Genomic DNA, 20,391 nt, shown 5'->3' with positions numbered 1-20,391 from the left:
TCATTTTAAATAACAAATACAATTGGAATCTCATGATCCATTTGTGGATAGAGCTGAGGGTAAGGGTGAGTATGAAGCCATTCGCTGAATGGGTTCCTTGTTTTGAATCACTTTTCTAGGCTTAGCTAATGTTCACAGAGAGCAAGTGCTTTTCTCTCAATGCAGTGATGATCATTAAAGCGTGTACTAAAGCCACGGAAATGGAAATAGGGGTTTTAGATCACTTCTTGCTCCCTCCCTTAATGCTTTCATTTTGTATTTTCCTTTTTAAGAAATCAGGTAACTGAGATCAGGTAACCATTCATTCTTCCTTGTGGGCATTGTGGGCATTGGCAGCAGGACAAAAGGTTCCCGTTTATTTTGAGCCTCCTTCCCTCCTGCAGTGTAAAGCAGACACCAGCCCCCTCATCCCCCTTCAGGCTGCTGGAGTGTTGCAAGGCTGTACTGAGCAGAGTGCTCAGACAGCAGGGTAACTTGGCTTTCTGATGCTGTAATCTGACAGCTAATTACATTTGCATTTTCTTCCCATTCTTTCCTCCCCATCCTTTCTCTTTCTTTCCATCTCTCTTAGGCTCACTCTTCTCAAAGTCCTGGATTCCCTTGTTGCACTGTTTTCTCCCTCACATCCTTCTATTCCATCCCCTCCCTCTTTCCTCTCCATTCCCTCTCCTCTCCCATTCATTTGTCACTCTTTCTCCTGCAGGGGCAATGCCACCAAGAACCTTTGACTCCAATTAGCCCATGTTGGCTCCAATTGCACTTGAGCTCAGCGTGCTGCAAAGCCACTGTCGGCCTTGCTGCTTTGGGGATTGGCTGAGGATGCCTGTGGAGGAACCGAGGACTCCTGTCTCTACATAAGTGGGGGTCGAGAGAGAGACATGTGGGGACAGCGCCCTTCCAGCTGGTACAATATTCCCTGCACTGAGACAAGCGTCGCTAACTATGGCCATCGCTTGGAGGCTTCTCATATGGACTGTCACCTTCACCAGCACCGTCTGCAGTTTTCGGGGTTACATGTTCCAGTCGCAAGGTAGGAGCAAGGAGGGAGCTGGATCTGCCTGACCCCAAGGGTTGATGTTGTGCTGGGGAGGGGGTGGAAGCATCCTGACCTCTGCTCTGATGTGTGTAATGCAGCCGGACGCCTACTGCTGCTCTTGCAGGTGTTTTCCTTTGACCTATGAGGAAAGGATGAGTTTTGCTCCCAAATGTTATGCTCCTTGACTTTGTGTGGAATTCCAGGTGGTTGGGGTCTTGTGTAGGATGGCGGCCACCTAGAGGCTTGGGAGGCAGAAGGGCACATGGAAGCAATGCTCTCCCACTCAGCTGCAGTGAGGCACCTTTGTGTAAGCAGAGGCTTTGCATGTAGGAGGACTGTACAGAGATGCATGTACAGAGATGGAGGTCTCTGCTGGAGGCACAAGTGTTTTGCACCGTGATATTGTGGCTTGCAATGTAACTTGTAAAATGCAATGCAGCCCTGAGCCCCTGGGCTCACTGTACATCTGTGCTGTCCTAGATCTGGAACAGGGGTAGGCAATGGGCTGGGTTCAGCCCCGGTGGTGCCAGGGCTTGCAGCCAATCTCTTCCCCATCCCACAGGTCAGGCTGCCCCACGGGCCCCTCTCACTGTCAAAATGCTTTTTTAGGCTCCTTGCATCCTGAACAAGCAGTGTCAGGCTGCTAGCAATACTCAACACTTTCACACTGCTGAGGTAGTAAGTACATAATCCTCACAACACCCTTTCAAGAGGGTGAGACGCTGCTATCTTCTCTTAGCAGTTGGAGGCATGGAGATTAAAGGCCAACGTTTTCAACAAGCCGCTGATTTTGGCCAGAGCAGTTTGCCCAGGCAGTCCATCAATGCAGCAGGATTCATGTGCCTCATGCACAGGCTCCAGATCAGTGTATTTATTTTATGCAGGGAAAAGATTAAGGTATTACAGTCATAAGCTGTAATTATGTATGTGGGAAACAGCAGCCCAACGTTGAAGGCCTTTACATGTCAGCAGAGATGTAACGAGATTCAGAAGGTAAACAACGTCTCGTGTAAACTCAAGGCTGCGGTTTTGAACAATGCAGGGAATTGCAGCTGGGGTGGTTGAGCAAGGATTGGGCACATAGCCGCCGTTGTTGAATGGTTTTTCATCAAAAGGCTTTTTTTTTTCCTAGTGCCTTATTTTAATCTTAGTGATAGATTATACATTCCCTGTTTTACAGGACGTTAGGTGAGGGTAATCTCACTGCTCCAGGCTCACATACCACTTGATGGACCCATGGAATATGTGTTGAGGCTGCTGCAGTTCTAGGGCAGCTTGAGGCCACAAATCCCAGAGTGTTTTCCCAAGTCATCCTTTATAAATTGTGTCTGGGTTGCAGCTGGGGCTCCTCTTTGCTCTGGTGACAAGATGAGAGCAAACATCTGCTTCCTTTTCATCCTTTAAGTGGCTCTGTAATGACAGAGGCAGTGATGAGAGCATACAAGGAGGGAACAAAATCCTCCCTCCTTTGTTTTCACCTATGCAATCCTTTTTGTTTACCTTACCCCCTGCACTCTCTGGGTTTCTGCTTCCCCTTCTGCATGTCCTTGTCCCCATCAGGAGTGGGACAGCACTCTTCATCCCCATCTCTTCCTCCACACTCTCTCCTTTCCCCCCTGGGTGCCCAGTACTGGGCAGGCTTCCCTGCAAGAAAAGCTTTTTATAGTATCTCTTCTGAAGCAGTGTGACAGCTCTCTGGAAACACCAGTCTGCTTATCACAAAGCAGGCAAACCTGTCTGATAAGCAGATGCAATACTGTACGTTTCAAGCCAAGATCTATTAATACAGCATGAAGTGGCTGAGGGGGCAGAGGGATCACGATGGCTTTTCTGGAAGGAAGGAAGGAAGATATGAAGGGTCAAGCAGTGCTGTTATTGATGTTGGGAGCTCCTAGTATGAATTGTAGCATGGGGGGCAGTGTGACCAAGGCAGGGATGAAGATGCTGTCTTCTTTCTTATGTAAAAAGTTTCATTATTTCTTCCATTTGTTGCATCCATCCCCAAAGCATCCATATGATGTAGGGCGCTACACTCAGCTCTATGATCCTGTGCATCATTTTTCATGGTGACATCCCTGAGGATGCATTGTGTCCAGCACAACAAGAGCAGACTGTCCCACACAGCCTGAGCCCCAGATCCTGACCACTCTTTCCTCCTGAATGAGTCTTATAGGTCAGGATCAGGGTCCCAGACCCTTTCTTCTAGACACAGGGTGCACAAACCTCCTCCCAAGACACTATTTTGCTACCCATGTGGACTATAGAAAGGGAAAAACAAGACCCTTCCGATAGCAAATTTTTCCATGCCTGAGGTCATTGCTTAAAAACAAGTAGTCACGTTTGTTTGCCTGGCTGCATCACACACAAAGCAATGTGATGCAGGGGAAGCTGGAGCACAGGAAGTTAAAAGCCTAATATTTTCTTCTGGCTTGTTGAACCAGGGGAGAGGTGCCAGAAGAGCTTTTGGTTTGGAAGGTTGGGAGCTAACCCCTAAACTAAGCTGGTGTGAAGGACCATCCCATTAGTGGTGGTCAAGGAAACCACTCGGTCAAGCTCCCACACTGGAAAACATGCTAGAGGGAAAGGAAACTTTCCAGTGCTGCCATGTGGTAAGAGTGTAATTTGGAGTCCGAATTTATGATGGCTGGGGAAGGCTTTGAAGATGGGTGCTGTGGAGCCAGGCAAAATGCACCCACCCCACAGCAGCCTGGCCTCCCTGTTTGCTCAGGAAACAGCTATACATAGAATGCAGGAAGCACAGCATGAAGAGAGCAGATCCTCTCCCACTCTGTGAGCAAACCTCCAACCCTTAAGGAAAAAAAAGCACTATGAGTGGAGAATAGATTTCCTAAGTGGCACGAGGCATCCTCAAAAGCTCAAGTGCCACAAGAGGAGGTGCTAAGCCAAGAATATACTGTAGGGCACTGAGCTGGTGAGCTGTGATAGTAGAATAGATACAGGCCTGGCTGGAGACTCAGATTTTGCTGCCTTTTTAGCACAGTTCTGGGCACCCATTGCGTTATTTTGACTGCAAGAACACTGTCTTGGTGCATATGATGTTTCATACCTAATGTATTAATGCAGCTGTGAGCACGGTTTGTGTTCTGTATGCTGGGAGTCCTGGAGAATCCCAAGGATCACGCAGTCTGAACAGAGGAGAGAAACCATTTATCATATCCCTGCTGTGCTACAGTTTGAAATCCCTTGTCTTTCTGCCTATCTTTGTTTTAAATGTCTCTTGCAAGCTGTCACAAGAGAGCTTGGTCCCTGCATCAGGCTGGAGGGAAGCCATGTGGCTACTTCTGATGACACAAGCAGCTGAAAAGCCCTAGAATGGCTCAGGGGCTGAGAGCTGAGCTCTTTTGTCCTGCTGATACATGTTTTGTTTGCAGCATGAATGGGATCCTGCCCTGGCTGTGACTCTGTGCTGAAGCTGCTGGGTGTTTTGCTATGGCTCTTTGCAGAGTGTCATTCCTCCTTTTTGCTTTCCCTCCCCAGAGGAGTTCCTTTCCAGCCTCGATCACTATGAAATTGCATTCCCCATCCAAGTGGACCAAAACGGGGACTTCCTCACCTTTGATATGAGGAGCCAGCTGAAGCAACGCCCTCGGCGCAGTCTGGGTTCCTTGCCCTACAAGCCATCGGAGCAGCAGGTTTTCTACAAAGTCTCTGCCCATCGAACCCAGTTCCTCCTCAACTTGACACTGCACTCCAACCTGCTGGCTGAGCACTTCACTGTTGAATACTGGAAGCGAGATGGTGTGGACTGGCAGCATGATTTCCATGAGGATTGCCACTATGCGGGTCACCTGCAGGATCAATACCTGAGCTCTAAGGTCGCCATCAGCAACTGCAATGGACTGGTGAGTCCCTGCATTTTGCTCATCCAAAGGCCATACTAACAACCAGATCTACCCATGAAGTGGAACAGATTGTAGCTTCTTTGATATTTGGTGTATTAATTCTCTTTGGGTTCTAGCAGATGGATTTGCAGGTTCACTTCCAACAGTAACAGCAAGAAATATATTTTATGTATAGTGCTGGTGAGGAAGGAGTGCAGCAGAATATTAGTTTCATGTCACAACCAAGAAGATCAGAAATGCATTCAGTTCCTTGTAAGGGCACATCCATTGCTGGGGTTGCTAGTCCCCTCTGCCCAGATTCCAGGAGCTGAAAACAGTTTCTGGGGGGAAAAAACTTGAGATATAGCCATTATTTTTCAATATAAAGAGAAAACACCAAGAGGGGACAGGATGGAAAGCCTCAAAAGCAGCAAAGCTGCTTCAGAGGAGAAGGGAATAATCTGTTCTGTGTGTTCCCAACAGCTAGAATTAGACATTGTGGTCTTAAATATCAGGAAAACTTAATGGTGGATAGTAGTGCTAAGGATGGCTGAGGTTGCTTGAAGAGTACAAGCTTCATCATCACTGGAGATCTTTATGGACAGGCCAGACAAATGCCTCTCAGAAGTACTCTGGGTATGATTCATGAGCTCTTTCAGCACTTGCTAAGGAATTCCATCCTTATTTTTCTGTGATTTTCTGATATTTCTGGCTCATGCAGCACATTTCAAGACCTACCAGATGGAGGGATGGAGCAAACATACCCTGTTAGTGAATCCCAAGGATGATGGCTCCCTTGGAGGAGCAACATGTAGAAATAGGCTCTCTAGGCCAGATTCATATTTGTGCTATAGCCCCACCTCTTAGCAGCATTCTGGCAGTGTGGAAGAGCTTCCAAATGGGAACGAATTTGCACTTGATTTATTGCTAAATTGCATTGCCAGAACAGTGCTGCGGGTTATTAACAGAAATGAGAATCTGACTCATTATATCAGAGAGTCTAATGTTTCCATCTCACAGCCAAAAATCAGAGTTGCATAAATTCTTGGTTCCCGAGTTAGCCTTTTGTTTAGATACAGGACTTCTGCTGATGTCCTAGATAATTTACTGTTGTTCTAAAAAGAAGAGTCAAAGGGTAGCTGAATACAGCTAGCAAGAAGTGATCCAGCATTAGTCAACCTTGTGCTTCAGAGGGCACCAAGAGCAGAGCAAGCAATGGCCCGGCTACACTTATGCTGGAATATTTTAGTCCACAGATGATGTAGCTCTGGAGGGATACCAGGGATTGTCTGGAAAATGCAGCCAGGCACAAAGATGTACAGGGGGTCATCCAGCAACCTCTTCTTTTAATGAACTCTGTCCTCCTGTTGTGAAGAGCTACAGGCATCAGCAAGAAGGGAGATCATCAGGCTTCATGAGGACAGCAGGGCCAGGAATTTGGCCAGTGCTGGTGTCTTTAGCTGGATGAGTGGGGCTGCATTTCCACTCTAGCAAACCTATGCACCCAAGTGCACAGAGGTGATTAGCAGCCAAACCCTCCTGGCTCCACTCCTGTTGTCCTGCAGGCTCCAGGTCTGCTTAGCATGGAAATGGTGAGGATGGAAGATCTCAGAAGTCTCCTAGATGATGCAGATAGGGCTGTGTTCTGCTGTTAAATGGGTGTAGGCTGGTACCAGTGCTTGTTATGGGGTGCAAAAAAGAAGAGGGAAGGGATGACTCCACAAAGGTCCCAACACAAAGGCATGAAAATGGGCAATAAGTGTCAAGCCATGTCCAACTCCTTGTACAATTTATGTGTAGCTCTGTGAAATGCATTGTGCTCAAATGCTTGCACCCCAGCTGCCAATAGGTTCACTCCCATCGATAGGGATGAGAGGTAATGGCTTTACTCTGTGCCAAGGGAGATTTGGGTTGGATATTAGGAACAATTTCTTCTCAGAAAGAATGATGATGCGTTGGCATAGGCTGTTAGGGAAGCGATGGGGTCACCGTCCCTGGAGGTGTTTGAGAGCCGTGCAGATGTGGCACTGATGGACATGGTCAGTGGGTGTAGTGGGAAAGGTTGAGGTCATGTTTGGGGATGTGAGAGGTCTTTTCCAACCATAATGATTCTATGACTCTGTGATTCCTCTGCCTGGTCCCACCGCCATGTCTGTGTACAGCAGATCTCAGCCCCTTATGGCTAGAGAGGGGTACAGCTCACCCAGACTTAAGTGAGAGCAAAGGGCAAAACGGCCAATTTCCCTACACATCAGAGCCATGAGCTGCCAGCAGGACCCAGCACAAAGCATCTGGAGCCTGCAGGGGCAGCAGCTTGGGTTCAGCAGAGCTGTGTCTGTACAACAGCCGGAGGGCTCAATGTCCTCCAGTCAGCAGATCTCAGCTATAAACAACCTCAGGAGAGAAATTTGCCTGTCTCTCCTCTTGCGTCAGAGCTCCTCAAAGGCTGCTGTACAGGCTGGTTCTCAGCCCTTGGTGTCTGCTTCCGTCTGCATTGCCCTCCCAAAGTCAGTGGGAAGATGAGATGTTTGGAGCTGGGCAGATGGCCCCGCTGCCGGGCTGACGTCAGCCGTGAGTGCGTGTGCGGGGAGGTGGATGGGCCAAGCTGCAGTGCCTTTCCGAAGCGTGGTTGTAAGCTAATAGAATAAACCATCCCTGCTCTGCAGCTGACCTGGGTGAATCACAGACAGGATATCCAGCTCAGCTCCCCCACAAACCACAGAGATCTCTCTCCGGGCCTCTCGCCGCATGCTTTCAACACGCATGTGTCACGTCCACCACCCAGACCTCAGCGTTTGGTCTGTGGGGTCAGAGTCCCGTGACAGCAAAGCTTCACTTGCACAGAGTCACAGGACTTCTTATGTGCCCCAAGGAAGCTGTGGATCACAGTGGTGACCCTTTCCCAATAGCTCCTGGTTTGAAGGCAGGATGTACTCTGCCCCAAGCCGGCGGTGACCTCCTTCTCCCCGTCCCGTGATGCCGGCAGCCAGCTGGCTTCGCAGGCCGACACTCAGCTTTCCGCCGCAGCCCTCGCCAGGCTAACCTCACAGTACCTCGCTTGTGTTTGAAAAGGTGGAGCAGAGCCAAAAGCAACAGGGCCTGGTTGCAGGAGGAAATCCCCCGGCACTCTGGAGATGGGGACTTCACCAAGCGCACACTGCCCCGATTCAGCTTTTGCAGCAGGGAGGGAGGTGGGCAGAGACCCATTGCGGAGGCAGCAACCCACCTCGGAGAAACCCTCCCTACTTACCCAGCAGTAATGCTGTTACACGGATGGTTAAGGACCTCGAGATGTTTTGTAGAGATGTGCTTCCCCACACCCGTGTGGCAGATCCTGCCCTTTTTGTGCCACATGCCATCCTGTTGTGTGACATCCCATTGATGCAGGATCACCAGGGGTCTGTGCACCCACAGTGGGACGATGGCCAGATGATGTAAGGCTGAGATTGGGTCTGTTCTAGGTCTGCATGAACAAAGCGAGGAAGTTTCATGCCTTGTTTGCTCAGTGGTAAAGTTCAGCTGGTAGAATACCTCCATTTCTTGGTGGTGAGACTGAATGATGAGTTTCTGCATGTCACTTTAGGCTAAAGGAACCTTTTTATGTTGCCCAAACCTTTTATGCAGAGGCAAAGCTTGCTGCAAGGGTAGGACCAGCCAGACAGGAACAGTTGGTGAGTTGGGTTGCCCATCTTGCTGGTGGCTGCTCCCTCTGGTTGTTGTGGTCTCCCAAGGAGGTCCAGTGGCAGAGGACAAAGTCTGGGCTTATAGCCCCGATTTGTTCATTCAAAGAAGGGAGAATAACATCCAAAGTCTTCTGGGTGAGGTTGAAAAGCGAAGGAGGTAGTTCTCACTGCTGAGTTGTGCTGATACATGAAAACATGGTATTTAGGATACCATGGCTTAGTTTGCTTTGGTCCATAGCTTGGTGTGTGATTCAGTGTTTGTGCATAAATGAAGGAATCTTGCATGTTCTCTCATCTATTTGTCAATTCCCAGAAATATAGGGGGTGTAACCATCAGGACGTTCGTTATGAGAAGCCATTGTCACCCATTTCTCCCCCTACCTCTTTTGTTTCTTTCCTTTTCACAGCACGGGGTAATAGTTGCAGACGAGGAGGAATATTTCATCGAACCGCTGAGCCCAGGAGCCAACGTCAGCGCAGGGAATGAGGGCAAGGGCAGCCCCCACGTTGTGTACAAGCGATCTTCCCTCCAGTACCCACACATGGATGCAGCCTGTGGCGTGCTAGGTATCTGTGCCCACCAAACATCTTTACTCCATCCCAGTGCAGGCTAGGAAAGTTCCAATGGAGCAGGCTGGGAAAATCCTGGAGCCTCAATCCTACAAACCTGCTGCTGCTTTGGAGGCTGCAGCCATGTCTGCGGAGGAAAAGCCAAGTCCTAAATTCAGGACCTGGCAGGAAAAGGAAAGAGGAAATGATCTGCAGTGGCTTTATTGTCAGATTATGTCTGTGTAGTTTCTAAATCCACACAGCCCTTCCCCATGACGGAGCCGAGGGTAGGGCCCTGACATAGAGAAGCAGCAGAGGTGCTGCCTGCAGTGGGGTGGGCACAGGAAGGAGGGCAATGGGATGCCAGCAGAGCCCCTGGGAATGCTCAGAACAAGGACCAGGCTGGGTGTATGCTGGGTTCATGTGTGATGCATACAGAGCCTTGCAGTGCCTTTCCTTCCCAGCACCAAATCCAAGCTATCCGCCCCTCACCTCTGTGATTTTGCAGCAGCCAAATTTCTTTCCTCTTCAGATGAGAAGCCCTGGAAGGGGAGGCACTGGTGGCTGCGGACACTGAAGCCATCCCCACTGAAGCCATCAGGCAACCACAGCCAGCGAGGCCAGCTGCCCTTGAAGAGATCCGTCAGCACAGAGCGCTACGTGGAGACCCTGGTCGTGGCTGACAAAATGATGGTGGGATACCACGGCCGGCGGGACATAGAGCAGTACATCCTGGCCATCATGAATATTGTAAGTGTTATAACCACATCACGGAGCTTGGGGAGCTTGTGTACCCAGCAGCAGAGAGAAAGCTGAGTAAAGCCTGTTCTGAACCCCCGCATGTCTGGGTTTGGTAAAGGGTGAGACATGCTTTTCCTGTGAGATGACAAGTGGTACAGAGGGAGCACAATGGGGAAGTGAGATCTGTTCCAAGATTGCAGTGCTCCTTCCCAGGCAACAGTCCTGACGTGCTGCCACTGCCCCAGAGCAGTGATACTCCGAAGCCTGCAGGGACGCTGTGTTGTACATTGGGAGGCACTTCAGGAGAGCTAAACTCTGGCCTCTGTGACCACACTAGGCCAGATCTAGACTGGGAGAACAAAGCCCATTCTTTGAACAGCATCTCTCATCTCAAATTAGCAATGCAAATGGAGCCAGCCAAGCTGAGAGACACATGGGAAAGCATAAGGACAGTCAGCTCTCACGCCTGGGGGCTGATCAGTGTGAGGGGTAGGGAGAAGTACCCCCTGATCTTCCATACAGCTCTGCCTGTGTCTCTGGGTTACCGCAGAGGAGCTTCCTCTGCAGCATCACGTTGAGGTCATTGCTGGCAGCAGGATGCCAGGCTAGATGCATTAACATCTTCGACTGGTCATGCTGAGTCCTCCTGTGAGGTGAGATGAGCTTGGAGGTTATCCATCAAACCTATGAAAGCCCCTCTTGTGATGGTTCTTTGTCCTGTCCTCTGTAGGATCTCTTTTCATGGCTTGCTCTGTTTGCATTTCTAAAGCAGATGCCAGATTCGAAAACAATACAGTTTCAAACTGTTTCATCTGCTGTAAAACACCCACCGTGTGGCAGCAGATTTCTGGGAGATGCTGTCTCATTCCCTGCTGACAAGCAGCCAGCAAATATCCATCCCTAAGGCTGCATAATGCCAGAGCCACAGAGCTTCCTCACCCTAAAGAGCGAGGTGTAGGTGCTGCAGGATTCCATCTTCACCATTGGAACCTCTTCAGAAGGAGACACCAAGATCTGAGCACATTATAGGAGGCTTTGCAATCCAAATAGTGATGTGGAGTCTCATTCCCATTTCTGCTTCTTTTAGGACAGTATTTAGACCCCTCAGCAGTGCTGTTCTCCCATATGGGTGCCCAACATGCACCCACCTTCCAGCTGCCTGCCCCGTCACCCTGCTACTGAGCTCATTTTTAAGACTCGTCTTTTCTTGTTTCTTGGAGGTCAGGTTGCCAAACTTTTCCAGGACTCGAGTCTGGGCAATATTGTCAATATCCTGGTGACCCGGCTGATTCTCCTCACTGAGGATCAGGTAAGCTGGTCTTTGCTGAGCTGCTTGCATTGTGTTGCTGCACTCCCTCTGAGGGACTATGTGTTCTCTCTGGATGTTACCCTGAGAAATCCCCCCACCCCATGCAGTCTTATGGGTGCACCAATGTTCCCAAAGGCAGCTGGGAACTGGTTTCAAGCAATGGGAAAATGGGACTGTGAGGATAAAGTGGCTTTTGAGAGACTTAATTAGTTCTAGTACCCCTGAAGGGGACGTGATTTAGTGGGCTTGGTGGGGAAGAGTTGATAGTTGGACTTGATGATCTTAGATGTCTTTTCCAATCTTAATGATTCTACGGTTCTAAAAAGTCTTGCTTTCTCTTGGTGTCTGTGAAGGGGGATGGGTATCTGGGCTGGTTTCAGTGCTCTTCTGGTATGAAAATCATCAGTGCCTTCACATCAGATCTTCTCTTGGAACATGTTGTTATATTGCTTCCATTCCAGCCTACATTGGAGATTAACCATCATGCTGGGAAATCCCTGGACAGCTTCTGCAAATGGCAGAAATCCATTGTGAACAGGAACGGCAACGGGAATGCTATCCCTGAGAATGGCATAGCTAACCACGACACTGCAGTGCTGATCACCAGGTAAGGAACTCCTAACCTTGGCAGTGCTGTCTTCCACCTCCATCCACATGATTCCCCCAAGACATCCTTCCATGCATTCCCCAACAAACTGACTTGGCAGTGGCTGACCCTTGCAGTGCAGATTACTGCAGTTCAGATAACCATCATCCATCCTCCAATGTCACCGCCTGCACCCTGAGCACCAGAGAGTGGCTGCTTGGCCAGCAGGGCAGGGTCTCTATAAGATTTAGTTGCACTTCTTTTTTCCCCCTATTAAGTGGTGGATCCATGTGCATCCCATGAGCCCATACAGCAATCAGGGGGACCAAGCAGAACACCCCCTTGGCCCCAGTCTCATCCTCCCGGGGCTGTAGCATCTGCTTTTCCTCCACACGTGTGGGACATGGGCACAGACTCTGAATTCTTCAGCCTCACACCAGATGTTTGAGCTAACCCTTAGCCACTCGCCGCCCAGCTTGGACAGCACCAGCACATCCGGCTGTGTCGCTCATAAATTCCTGATAACATCTTGCTGAGCTGTGGGCTTTTTGCTCTTGTGGAGACGTGTCGAATCGGAGCCTCCGAAGGCTTTCACGGATCCGCTCGAAACAAAGCAACAAATGTTTTTTACTTGTTTGGCTTCCTGCTAGGGGTGAGAGGTTTGGACACTTAGAGAGAGCACTGGGGGCCAAAGAGACAGGAGCCATCACCAGGACCATGCTGTACTTAACCCCTTGTGTGCTTCAAGTTTCGCTTCCTCCCTTCTTTCGTTCCTATGAATCCACCAGGAGCGGTGTCAGAAGGTGAAATGCCCATTCAAGGTGTCCTAAAAGCCACATCACAGTCATTGCCCTCAGCATCATGCACCCAAATCACAATTGGGTTGAAATGCACCTCATGGCCAAGGAGCAGCACCCACCACCCAGCTGTTCCCTGTGTAGATTTAAACTCAGTGTTGCCACAGCCTTGCAAAAACCCAAATATTTGAGTCTGCCCTCCATGCAAAGAGCAGAACATTGAGAAGGAATGTAAACAGAAGCAGGGAGGGCATGCAGCTCATCTCTACAAGTAAACAACAATATTCACTCTCTGGCCTAAGCTCCGTCTTCTGGAGGTGCTGCTGGTGTCCCATTGCAAGGATTCTGCCTCTCAGCTGGGAGGAAATTGTACTTTGCTGTCCTCGTTTAGCTTTTCCTCATTTGCAGCTAATGATGTGCAAACAGTCAGTTCCTTGATGCAATAGCTGGAAGTTGAGGCCAGGAACAGAGGAAAGAGTCATTTTGAATCAACCCATATTGAATCTGTTTGGAAAATTCTCAGTAAAAAGCAGAGCTGCAAAAAGAAAAGTCATTTAAAAAAATTGCATTACCATTATAATGAAACTAAAGTGAATTCTGAAGTGAAATGTAACTTCGAATTGAATTGTGCATGGGTTGACAAAACTCAGTCAATCAGAGCTGTGTGTTTGATTGATATGATTTAATGGATATGATTTAATGCGACAGACCTGAGTGTGCAGACACAAAGTCCTCATCAGTCGGGGCAGCTCCATGAGCCTGATCCTCCCCAGAGGGAAGTGCCTGGCTCACTGCAGTGTGCTGGATGCTCGTGAGCAGTGCTGGGCCATCCAGCCAAACCCACAGAGCTTCAGGGCTGCTGGCTCACTGTGTTTCATCAAAACCCCACCTCTGACCCCATCCAGTGTTGTTCAGTAGTTAAGTGACCCATACGCTGGAGCTATGCTTAAAAAACACAGCGTGTCTCAGCCTGGGAGTATTACAAAATATGGATCTGAGGCATCTCTTACCTGTTGCAGTCTATTCTTTGTATGCCAGAAGTGTTGCATGAGCTGTTTTGTATGTGAATCATGGGTAAAATTGAGATGCATTTGCAAAAGATTTTGGAGTGCATGTTGTTAATGCCGCCTTCTCCTTCTCTTTGCAGATACGACATTTGCATCTACAAAAATAAGCCCTGTGGCACATTGGGTAGGTTGGATTTTGCTTGTAGGCTCTCCAAACCAGCACGTACATCTTTGAGAGCAAGTGGTACAGGAGGGCTGCCCCATCCATGTTTCCTAATGAGAGAGAGAAGGGGAAGCGCTCACCCAATGCTCCTGCAAGCACCAGCAGCAGAGCCAGGAACAGGCCCGTGGTTTCCAGCCCGCCAGACCGTGTAGCCTCCTTACTTCTGTAAACACTAAAAGCAGCAACCCAGAGGACGGATGGGCTCTGGAACGCTTCTCTGTTATATCCCTGGGTCAGGTCCAGCCTGATGATTAAGAACCGCTTGCATCTAGGGCTGGTCCATAGCCTAGTGGAGTATTCCTGGCTTAGCAGAGAGAAATAAGACTTTTTTGTGATGACTGTAAAGGGAGTTCTTTATTTAAACTGCTAGACGCAGACAGACCCTGCCGCTCTCTCTGGCTGTAGCTCCTAATTTGTCTTGCCCTGGTCTAGACTAAGCAGTCAGGGAGGGATTATTGCTGTGAATCACCGCAGTTAAAAAGGAAAATTTGGTGGATCTCTGACCTGATGTGGCTGTGGATGAGGTGCCTGGAAGGGTGGTGGTGGCTGGAGGGCTGGTGGTGGTTTGGCCCATTCCTAGAACTGAGTTTGTCCCTTCCTCAGCCCCTAGTGGTGGGGCACAGCTTGTGGCACTGGGAAAGTGGGTGGCAGAGAGTCGGGGGAATCTGCTGTCTGAATCCCAGGAGGATTTCTCCAGCCTTTCAGATAGAGACAGGTTGGATTTACCATTATGGTGGGTGTCAGCCAGGACCACATGCAGGTGGTCAGGCTGGATCAGTTGTCCAGGCTGCCCTGATAGGGTTTGAATGAGCCAATTCATCTGCCTTCCTTAGGCCTGGCCCCTGTGGGTGGTATGTGTGAACGAGAACGAAGCTGCAGCATCAACGAGGACATTGGCCTGGCCACAGCCTTCACCATTGCCCATGAGATTGGCCACACGTGAGTACAGTGCCAAGGAGTCCCCATAGGTGACCAGTGGGGAGAAATGTTCCTGTTCCTAATCTTTCTAATATTTTTGGTGTTGCTTTCTAGGTTTGGCATGAATCATGATGGGGTTGGAAACAGCTGTGGCTCCCGCGGGCAAGAAACGGCCAAGCTGATGGCTGCTCACATCACCATGAAAACCAACCCCTTCGTATGGTCTACATGCAGCAGGGATTATATCACCAGCTTCCTGGAGTAAGAAATCCATGTCATCTTACCTTCTTTTCTACCTCACAACCAGTAAATGCCTCCAGCCTCTCACAGTCCCTTGTGTGGAGTGGGTAAAGCCAAAGAGAATCCCCCAAAGCACACAGCCCATGCACCTACTGTCTTGTCTCCCAGCACCTCACCCCATCCCAAGAGGCATGTGCTTTCCTTCCTTCCTTTTAACATTCCTGCTAAAGATGCTAGCTCTGTTTACCCTGCATCTGTCAGACCTTTTGTTAGCTTCCATGCTTCTAGAAACTTCACGCATATACTTGTAGCTTCTGGAGGCATTTGGACGTTGCTGAAGTTGAGCCAAGAATCACAGGGAAGGTGGGGAAGGAGGATCTGAGACAGAGCTGAGGCTGCACCCATATGAATGAGCAACTTATGGTGTTTTTTGTCCAAAGCACCTTTAGGATCCAGGAGAAGGGATTTAGGCACCTATGTCCCCAAATTTTGGTATTTTCACCTTGCCTGGGAGCTTTTGATGAGGGTTCAGGCATTCCCCAGGGCTTTTCTCAAAAACCAAGCAGTTGGGATCTATTTTGTTGAGGTTTGTGGGAGGATACAGGCACTGCCTAATGGAAGGACTGGGCAGGACTTAAATTACAAACGAGAGAAGCCAGTGTGTAAGATCATCGTGGCAGGAGCAAGCTCGGGGCAGTCTGAATACCAGACATTTAGGGTCACAGACCAAAGCTGTGATGCTGCCATTGTAACACGAAGGCAGACATCCCAAGGGGCTGCCCTCCATCCCGCAAAGCTTGGCCATAGCAGCATGGCTTATCACCACATTCCACATCCCACAGCTCATGTTTGGCCACAGCAACATCTGCCCTCCTTGTCCTTGACCCCTGGATGCACGGCAAGGCGTGGAGAACATCGGGAAAGCATCGCGGCCGTTGTCCTTGTGTGACCCCAAAGTCTCAGTATGGACAGCAGCGAATTTGTGGCAGCTCCCATAGGGGATCACATCCTGGAGAGCCCCATCCATACCAGAGCTGTGTTGTTAATGAGACCCCAGGACATGGGGCCAGGGGAGTGGTGACAGGGGCTGTGATTTAAGGAGAGCTCTGAGCGGTGAGGAAGAGGGAGGGAAAGGCAAAATTGTTTCTTGCAAAATTTGGATGTTCCTCCAAAGCTCTGGCATGCAGAAGGACGGGCTTGGAGAGCAAGGGCTCTCTCTGTGCTCAGCATGGCTCTGCTGCTGCATGGTAGGAGGGCAGAGGTTCCACCAACCCCTGCTTCTGTGAGCAGTACGGGGTCCTCGTACCCAACCATGTCATGCCAAATGGGGTCTGTTGTACCTGGACAAAGCAGGACAGCCAGGGGCTGGCAGCAGTCTGCAAAATATTGAGATTAAAACTTTGAGAGCTGCGTGTGCCAAAAGTGCTTCCCAAAACCCAGCCCTGGGGATGCTGACAGCGAGATTTCAGAGCGCCTTCTCAACACTGATTGTGCTCAGAGGTTTCCCTACTGGAGGGCAGTAAAATTATCACCCAAATCAGCCAAGTGTGAGTGAGCTGAACTCCAGGCAGAGCCAGGTGTGCTGCTGCTGCTCTCCTGCTGTGCTTTCCCAAAAGCTTTTCCAAACTCTGATTCTCCTCTCTTTGTTTCCAGCTCTGGGATGGGATTATGCCTGAACAACGCTCCACCCAAGCAAGACTTTATCTACCCCACAGTGGCTCCAGGACAGGCCTACGATGCAGATGAGCAGTGCCGTTTCCAGTACGGAGTTAAATCTCGCCAGTGTAAATACGGGGTAGAGAGCCTTCCTGCTTTACTATCGGTTCCCTGGGGGTGGAGGATTGGGGCTGCAAAGATCCATGGGGTCATTCCTCTGCTGCCAACATTGCTTTGCTAGCCTGCTTGTAATGAAGGGCACTTGCACGTTCCCTGTGAGCTTTCCACCTTGCTTCCCTGGGAGAAGACAGAGGAGGTCATTTCGCATCCCACAGAGGTTGACTGCAGCCCAATTACCATCAGATTATCCCATGGGATCTCTTGCCTCATCACTCTGAGTGTATGGCTTGATGCTAAACATCCTCCCAGTGGTTTCATTTGCTCATCTTGGTGAACAAACACCTGAGTTTGGCTCTCCCAGAGTTGCCTGGAAATTGAGTGGATACAGCAGTAGGAAGAGGCCAAGTAGCACTACTGACTACAGTCAGAGCCCCTCCTCATCTCAATCAGAGGCAGTGGAATGGAAATTTTCCACGTTTACATGCTTGTTTCCCAGCTCATTTTTAACTTGGTCAGGCTCTTCCTGTATATACACAAGGATCACAAAAGCACAAGATGTCCTTGCGATGACCCTTCCAGCCCGGCCCTTCATGCGTGTTTGGGAGAAACCCAAAGGGCACAGGGGCTCAAGTGAGTGCACATAAATCTGGGTAAATGTGTACATCCACCCATCCCATATCCCATATAAACAAACTGCAGGGCAATGGTGCAAGCATCCCTTTATTTTCTGGCTTTCTCCATCTCCATGCTAGCACAGAGCAGATTATTAATAGGCTCGATGATGACGGGGTGAACAGATATGGCTGGTGGAGCTGGGATGTCCATTCTGTTGGTGACACAGTAGGGCTACAAGAGTTCCTACTTCCCAATAGCTGTAATAGCTCTGGGAGCATAACATGATTTTAGGGACATAGTTACTGGGAATGGTGGTGGTGAGTTGACAGTTAAAACTGATGATCTTAGTGGTCTTTTCCAATCTTAATGATTCTATGGTCCCGTGAAGGGGTCAATGCCTTTTTAAGTTGGAAGAGAGATCGTCTTTTCCTTCATCAAAGCTGAGCTTTGGTGATAAGCTGGATGGGTGATGAGCTTTGGGTGCTGCTGGATGGGTCCTTGTGCTTGACCTCTGCAATGAAGACCCAGTAAAGGAGACATCCCCAGCCCTGGGGAGGGGACTTGCTGCACTGCCCCAGCCTTGCAGCCCCAGCACGGGGTAAATCCTGACCTCGTCTCCACGTCTTTGTCTCTTTCTCCTTCCCTCCCCCTCTCTCTCCCAAAATCTTTCTCTTTCCAGGAGGTCTGCAGTGAGTTATGGTGTCTGAGTAAAAGCAACCGCTGCATAACCAACAGCATCCCTGCTGCAGAGGGGACCATCTGCCAAACCAACACCATTGAGAAGGGGGTAAGGAAGCCCAGAGCACATGGCGAGTTGGCAGTGGGTGGGTGAATCCCTTTTCCAGCAATAACTGTGGTTACTGGGGGGTGCAAAGCTGATTCAAGAGCACCCACCTTCCTTAAGAAGCTTGAGAAGCTTGTGTGCAGGAAAGCAGATGGCTTTGAGAAATGCATTAGAGTTCTCTCAGCTCTACTGGAAATTAGATTGAAAGGGATTAGGCAGCTCCTGGGGCTGAACATCCCTGCAGCTCAAAATTCATCATATCCAAGAGCAATCTTTTTCTCCTAGTGATTTTCTTCCAGCTTTTGTCACTTTCAGATATTTCTGTTCCCCCCCCCTCCACTTACTGCTGGTTATTTCCTAACCAGAGGGTGCATCCTGCACCGGCAGTCCCTGTGCCTCCATGCAGGGACACCAGAAGGGCTGTGCATGCTCTGCATGTGGCTGCACCTTTGCTAACACACTGCTGTGCAAGCAGCCAGCCATCCTGGGAGGTTTATTATTCCCTGCAGACTGGGCTGCCTGGCTTGAAAGGAGCCGGGAGAAGCTGTGCCAGTAGCTCCAGGGTGGGTTATCAGCTCCTGGAAGGAGCACACAGCAGTTTCTTCCTTCCTGGGATTATCTCAGCCCCTGAGATGCTGTGTCTGGCATCGTGCCTAGAGAACAGCATTGGGTCTGGCAGTGTCCTGCTCCTTGCATCACTGTTGACTCCAGGGGGTGCAGGATCCTTTCCAGGTCCAAGGGAAATGTTTCATAGGCGAATCTGCATGAGCATCCCTGCTATCCCCAAGTACACAGCGCATACAGATGGTGATGCTGTGACTCAGACTAAATGGTGCCCAGGGAGATGTGAGTGCTCTCTGTGATGGCAAAGTTCGTTCCAAGGCCAGTACAGCCCAGTGTTCAAATTTCATGGGATCCAATCTGATCCCAGCCCTCCTGTGTCCAAAGGAGGCCAGGGAGCTATCTGAGAGGAGGAGAGTGTGTCGTTATCAAGGTCTTTGAAGCTCTGTCTCTCCCCAGTGGTGCTACAAGAGGGAATGTGTGCCCTTTGGCACCCGGCCGGAGGGTGTGGATGGTGCCTGGGGATCCTGGTCATCGTGGGGTGAGTGCAGCAGGACGTGTGGCGGCGGTGTGTCCTCCTCTGTCCGGCACTGCGACAGCCCAAGGTAGGTGTGCATGCATTTGCTCAGACAAACCCACTGCATGCTGGCAGCTAGGCATGCAAATTCCTCCAGGCAGAACCTGTCCTTGTAGTGGAAGCCTTGGTGTTCCCATAGGTATGGGACCCAGTGACCCATGGCACCCAGGCCAACCAGTGCTGGCCTGAGGCAGCCATCTGCCACCAGTGCTGGCTTGCTGTTCTGAGCTGCTTTTTTCCTCTTATTCCCTGTTTGCCAGGCCTACAATTGGAGGGAAGTACTGCCTGGGGGAGCGGAAACGCTATCGGTCCTGTAACACCGATGTGAGTACTGTCATGCTGACATAGAGGAATGCCAAGGGGTCAGCAGGGCTTTGGCTTGGATAAGGAGCACTGTGCTGCAGTATGGAGACAGCAGTGAGCTCTCTGCATGGCTCTGGGGTGTTAGGCACTGCTGGGCCATGGGGCTGGGTGAGGCAAAGCATGCTGTGCAGACAGCAGTGGAGAAGAACCAAGCAGGATGGAGCACGTTTGCACCACCTGGTTCAAAGGGCAGATTGGTGGTACATGCTTAAGGGGCTTTGGCATCAAAAAGGGGCCCCAAAAGATAACAAGGAAAAGATCAGAGGCTTTCAACACCAACACAGCAGCAGTTGCTTTGCACTCAGCTCCCAGAACCCCATTATAACACCTGGCTTCCCAGGGGTGGGCGTTAGACCTCAGAGGGAACAAAGAGAAACAACTGTGCTGCAGGGTAACATAATTCAGCTTTGAATCTGGGAGATTACAGCTTGAATGTCCATGGGCTTGTAGTTAGGAAATAAGATGCTTCCCCAGTACCAACACCATGTGCCATCCTACAGCATTGGGCAGAGCCTGGTGTCCATCTCATGGTGCTGGTGCTATCACTGCTGGATCTGCAGCCACCCCTGCCCTAGCAGTAAGGCAGTGCTTCACCTTTGTGTTCTCTCTGTCTCTGGCTGCAGGACTGCCCACCAGGGTCCCAGGACTTCCGAGAGCTGCAGTGCTCTGAGTTTGATAATGTCCCCTTCCGAGGGAAGTACTACACCTGGAAGACATACAGAGGAGGTGAGTGAGTGCTGCTTGGAGCATCCCTTGGCTGCAGCAGGGCTGGAGCAGAGCCATG

The 20,391-nt window shown here is 50.0% G+C and overlaps 1 protein-coding gene across 2 annotated transcripts in view; it reads left to right on the top strand.

The window, feature by feature from the left end:
- ADAMTS10 (ADAM metallopeptidase with thrombospondin type 1 motif 10) overlaps positions 1–20,391 on the top strand; it is a 37,689-nt gene that overhangs the window by 8,873 nt on the left and 8,425 nt on the right. For both annotated transcript variants that reach the window (XM_015886630.2, XM_032440986.1), the window contains exons 2-15: positions 704–1,030; positions 4,535–4,899; positions 8,969–9,128; positions 9,643–9,860; positions 11,077–11,160; positions 11,622–11,767; positions 13,691–13,734; positions 14,607–14,712; positions 14,806–14,952; positions 16,585–16,726; positions 18,002–18,109; positions 19,127–19,272; positions 19,505–19,568; positions 20,231–20,333. In XM_015886630.2, coding sequence (XP_015742116.1) covers positions 943–1,030; positions 4,535–4,899; positions 8,969–9,128; positions 9,643–9,860; positions 11,077–11,160; positions 11,622–11,767; positions 13,691–13,734; positions 14,607–14,712; positions 14,806–14,952; positions 16,585–16,726; positions 18,002–18,109; positions 19,127–19,272; positions 19,505–19,568; positions 20,231–20,333 — 1,921 coding nt within the window. In that variant the 5' untranslated portion in view covers positions 704–942. The remainder of the gene's footprint in view (positions 1–703; positions 1,031–4,534; positions 4,900–8,968; positions 9,129–9,642; positions 9,861–11,076; positions 11,161–11,621; positions 11,768–13,690; positions 13,735–14,606; positions 14,713–14,805; positions 14,953–16,584; positions 16,727–18,001; positions 18,110–19,126; positions 19,273–19,504; positions 19,569–20,230; positions 20,334–20,391) is intronic.

The sequence above is a fragment of the Coturnix japonica genome, chromosome 28, assembly GCF_001577835.2.
Source record: "Coturnix japonica isolate 7356 chromosome 28, Coturnix japonica 2.1, whole genome shotgun sequence".
Classification (NCBI taxonomy): domain Eukaryota; kingdom Metazoa; phylum Chordata; class Aves; order Galliformes; family Phasianidae; genus Coturnix; species Coturnix japonica.
The sequence above is the reverse complement of the archived record's forward strand: the minus strand, read 5'-3'. Positions and strand labels throughout refer to the sequence as shown.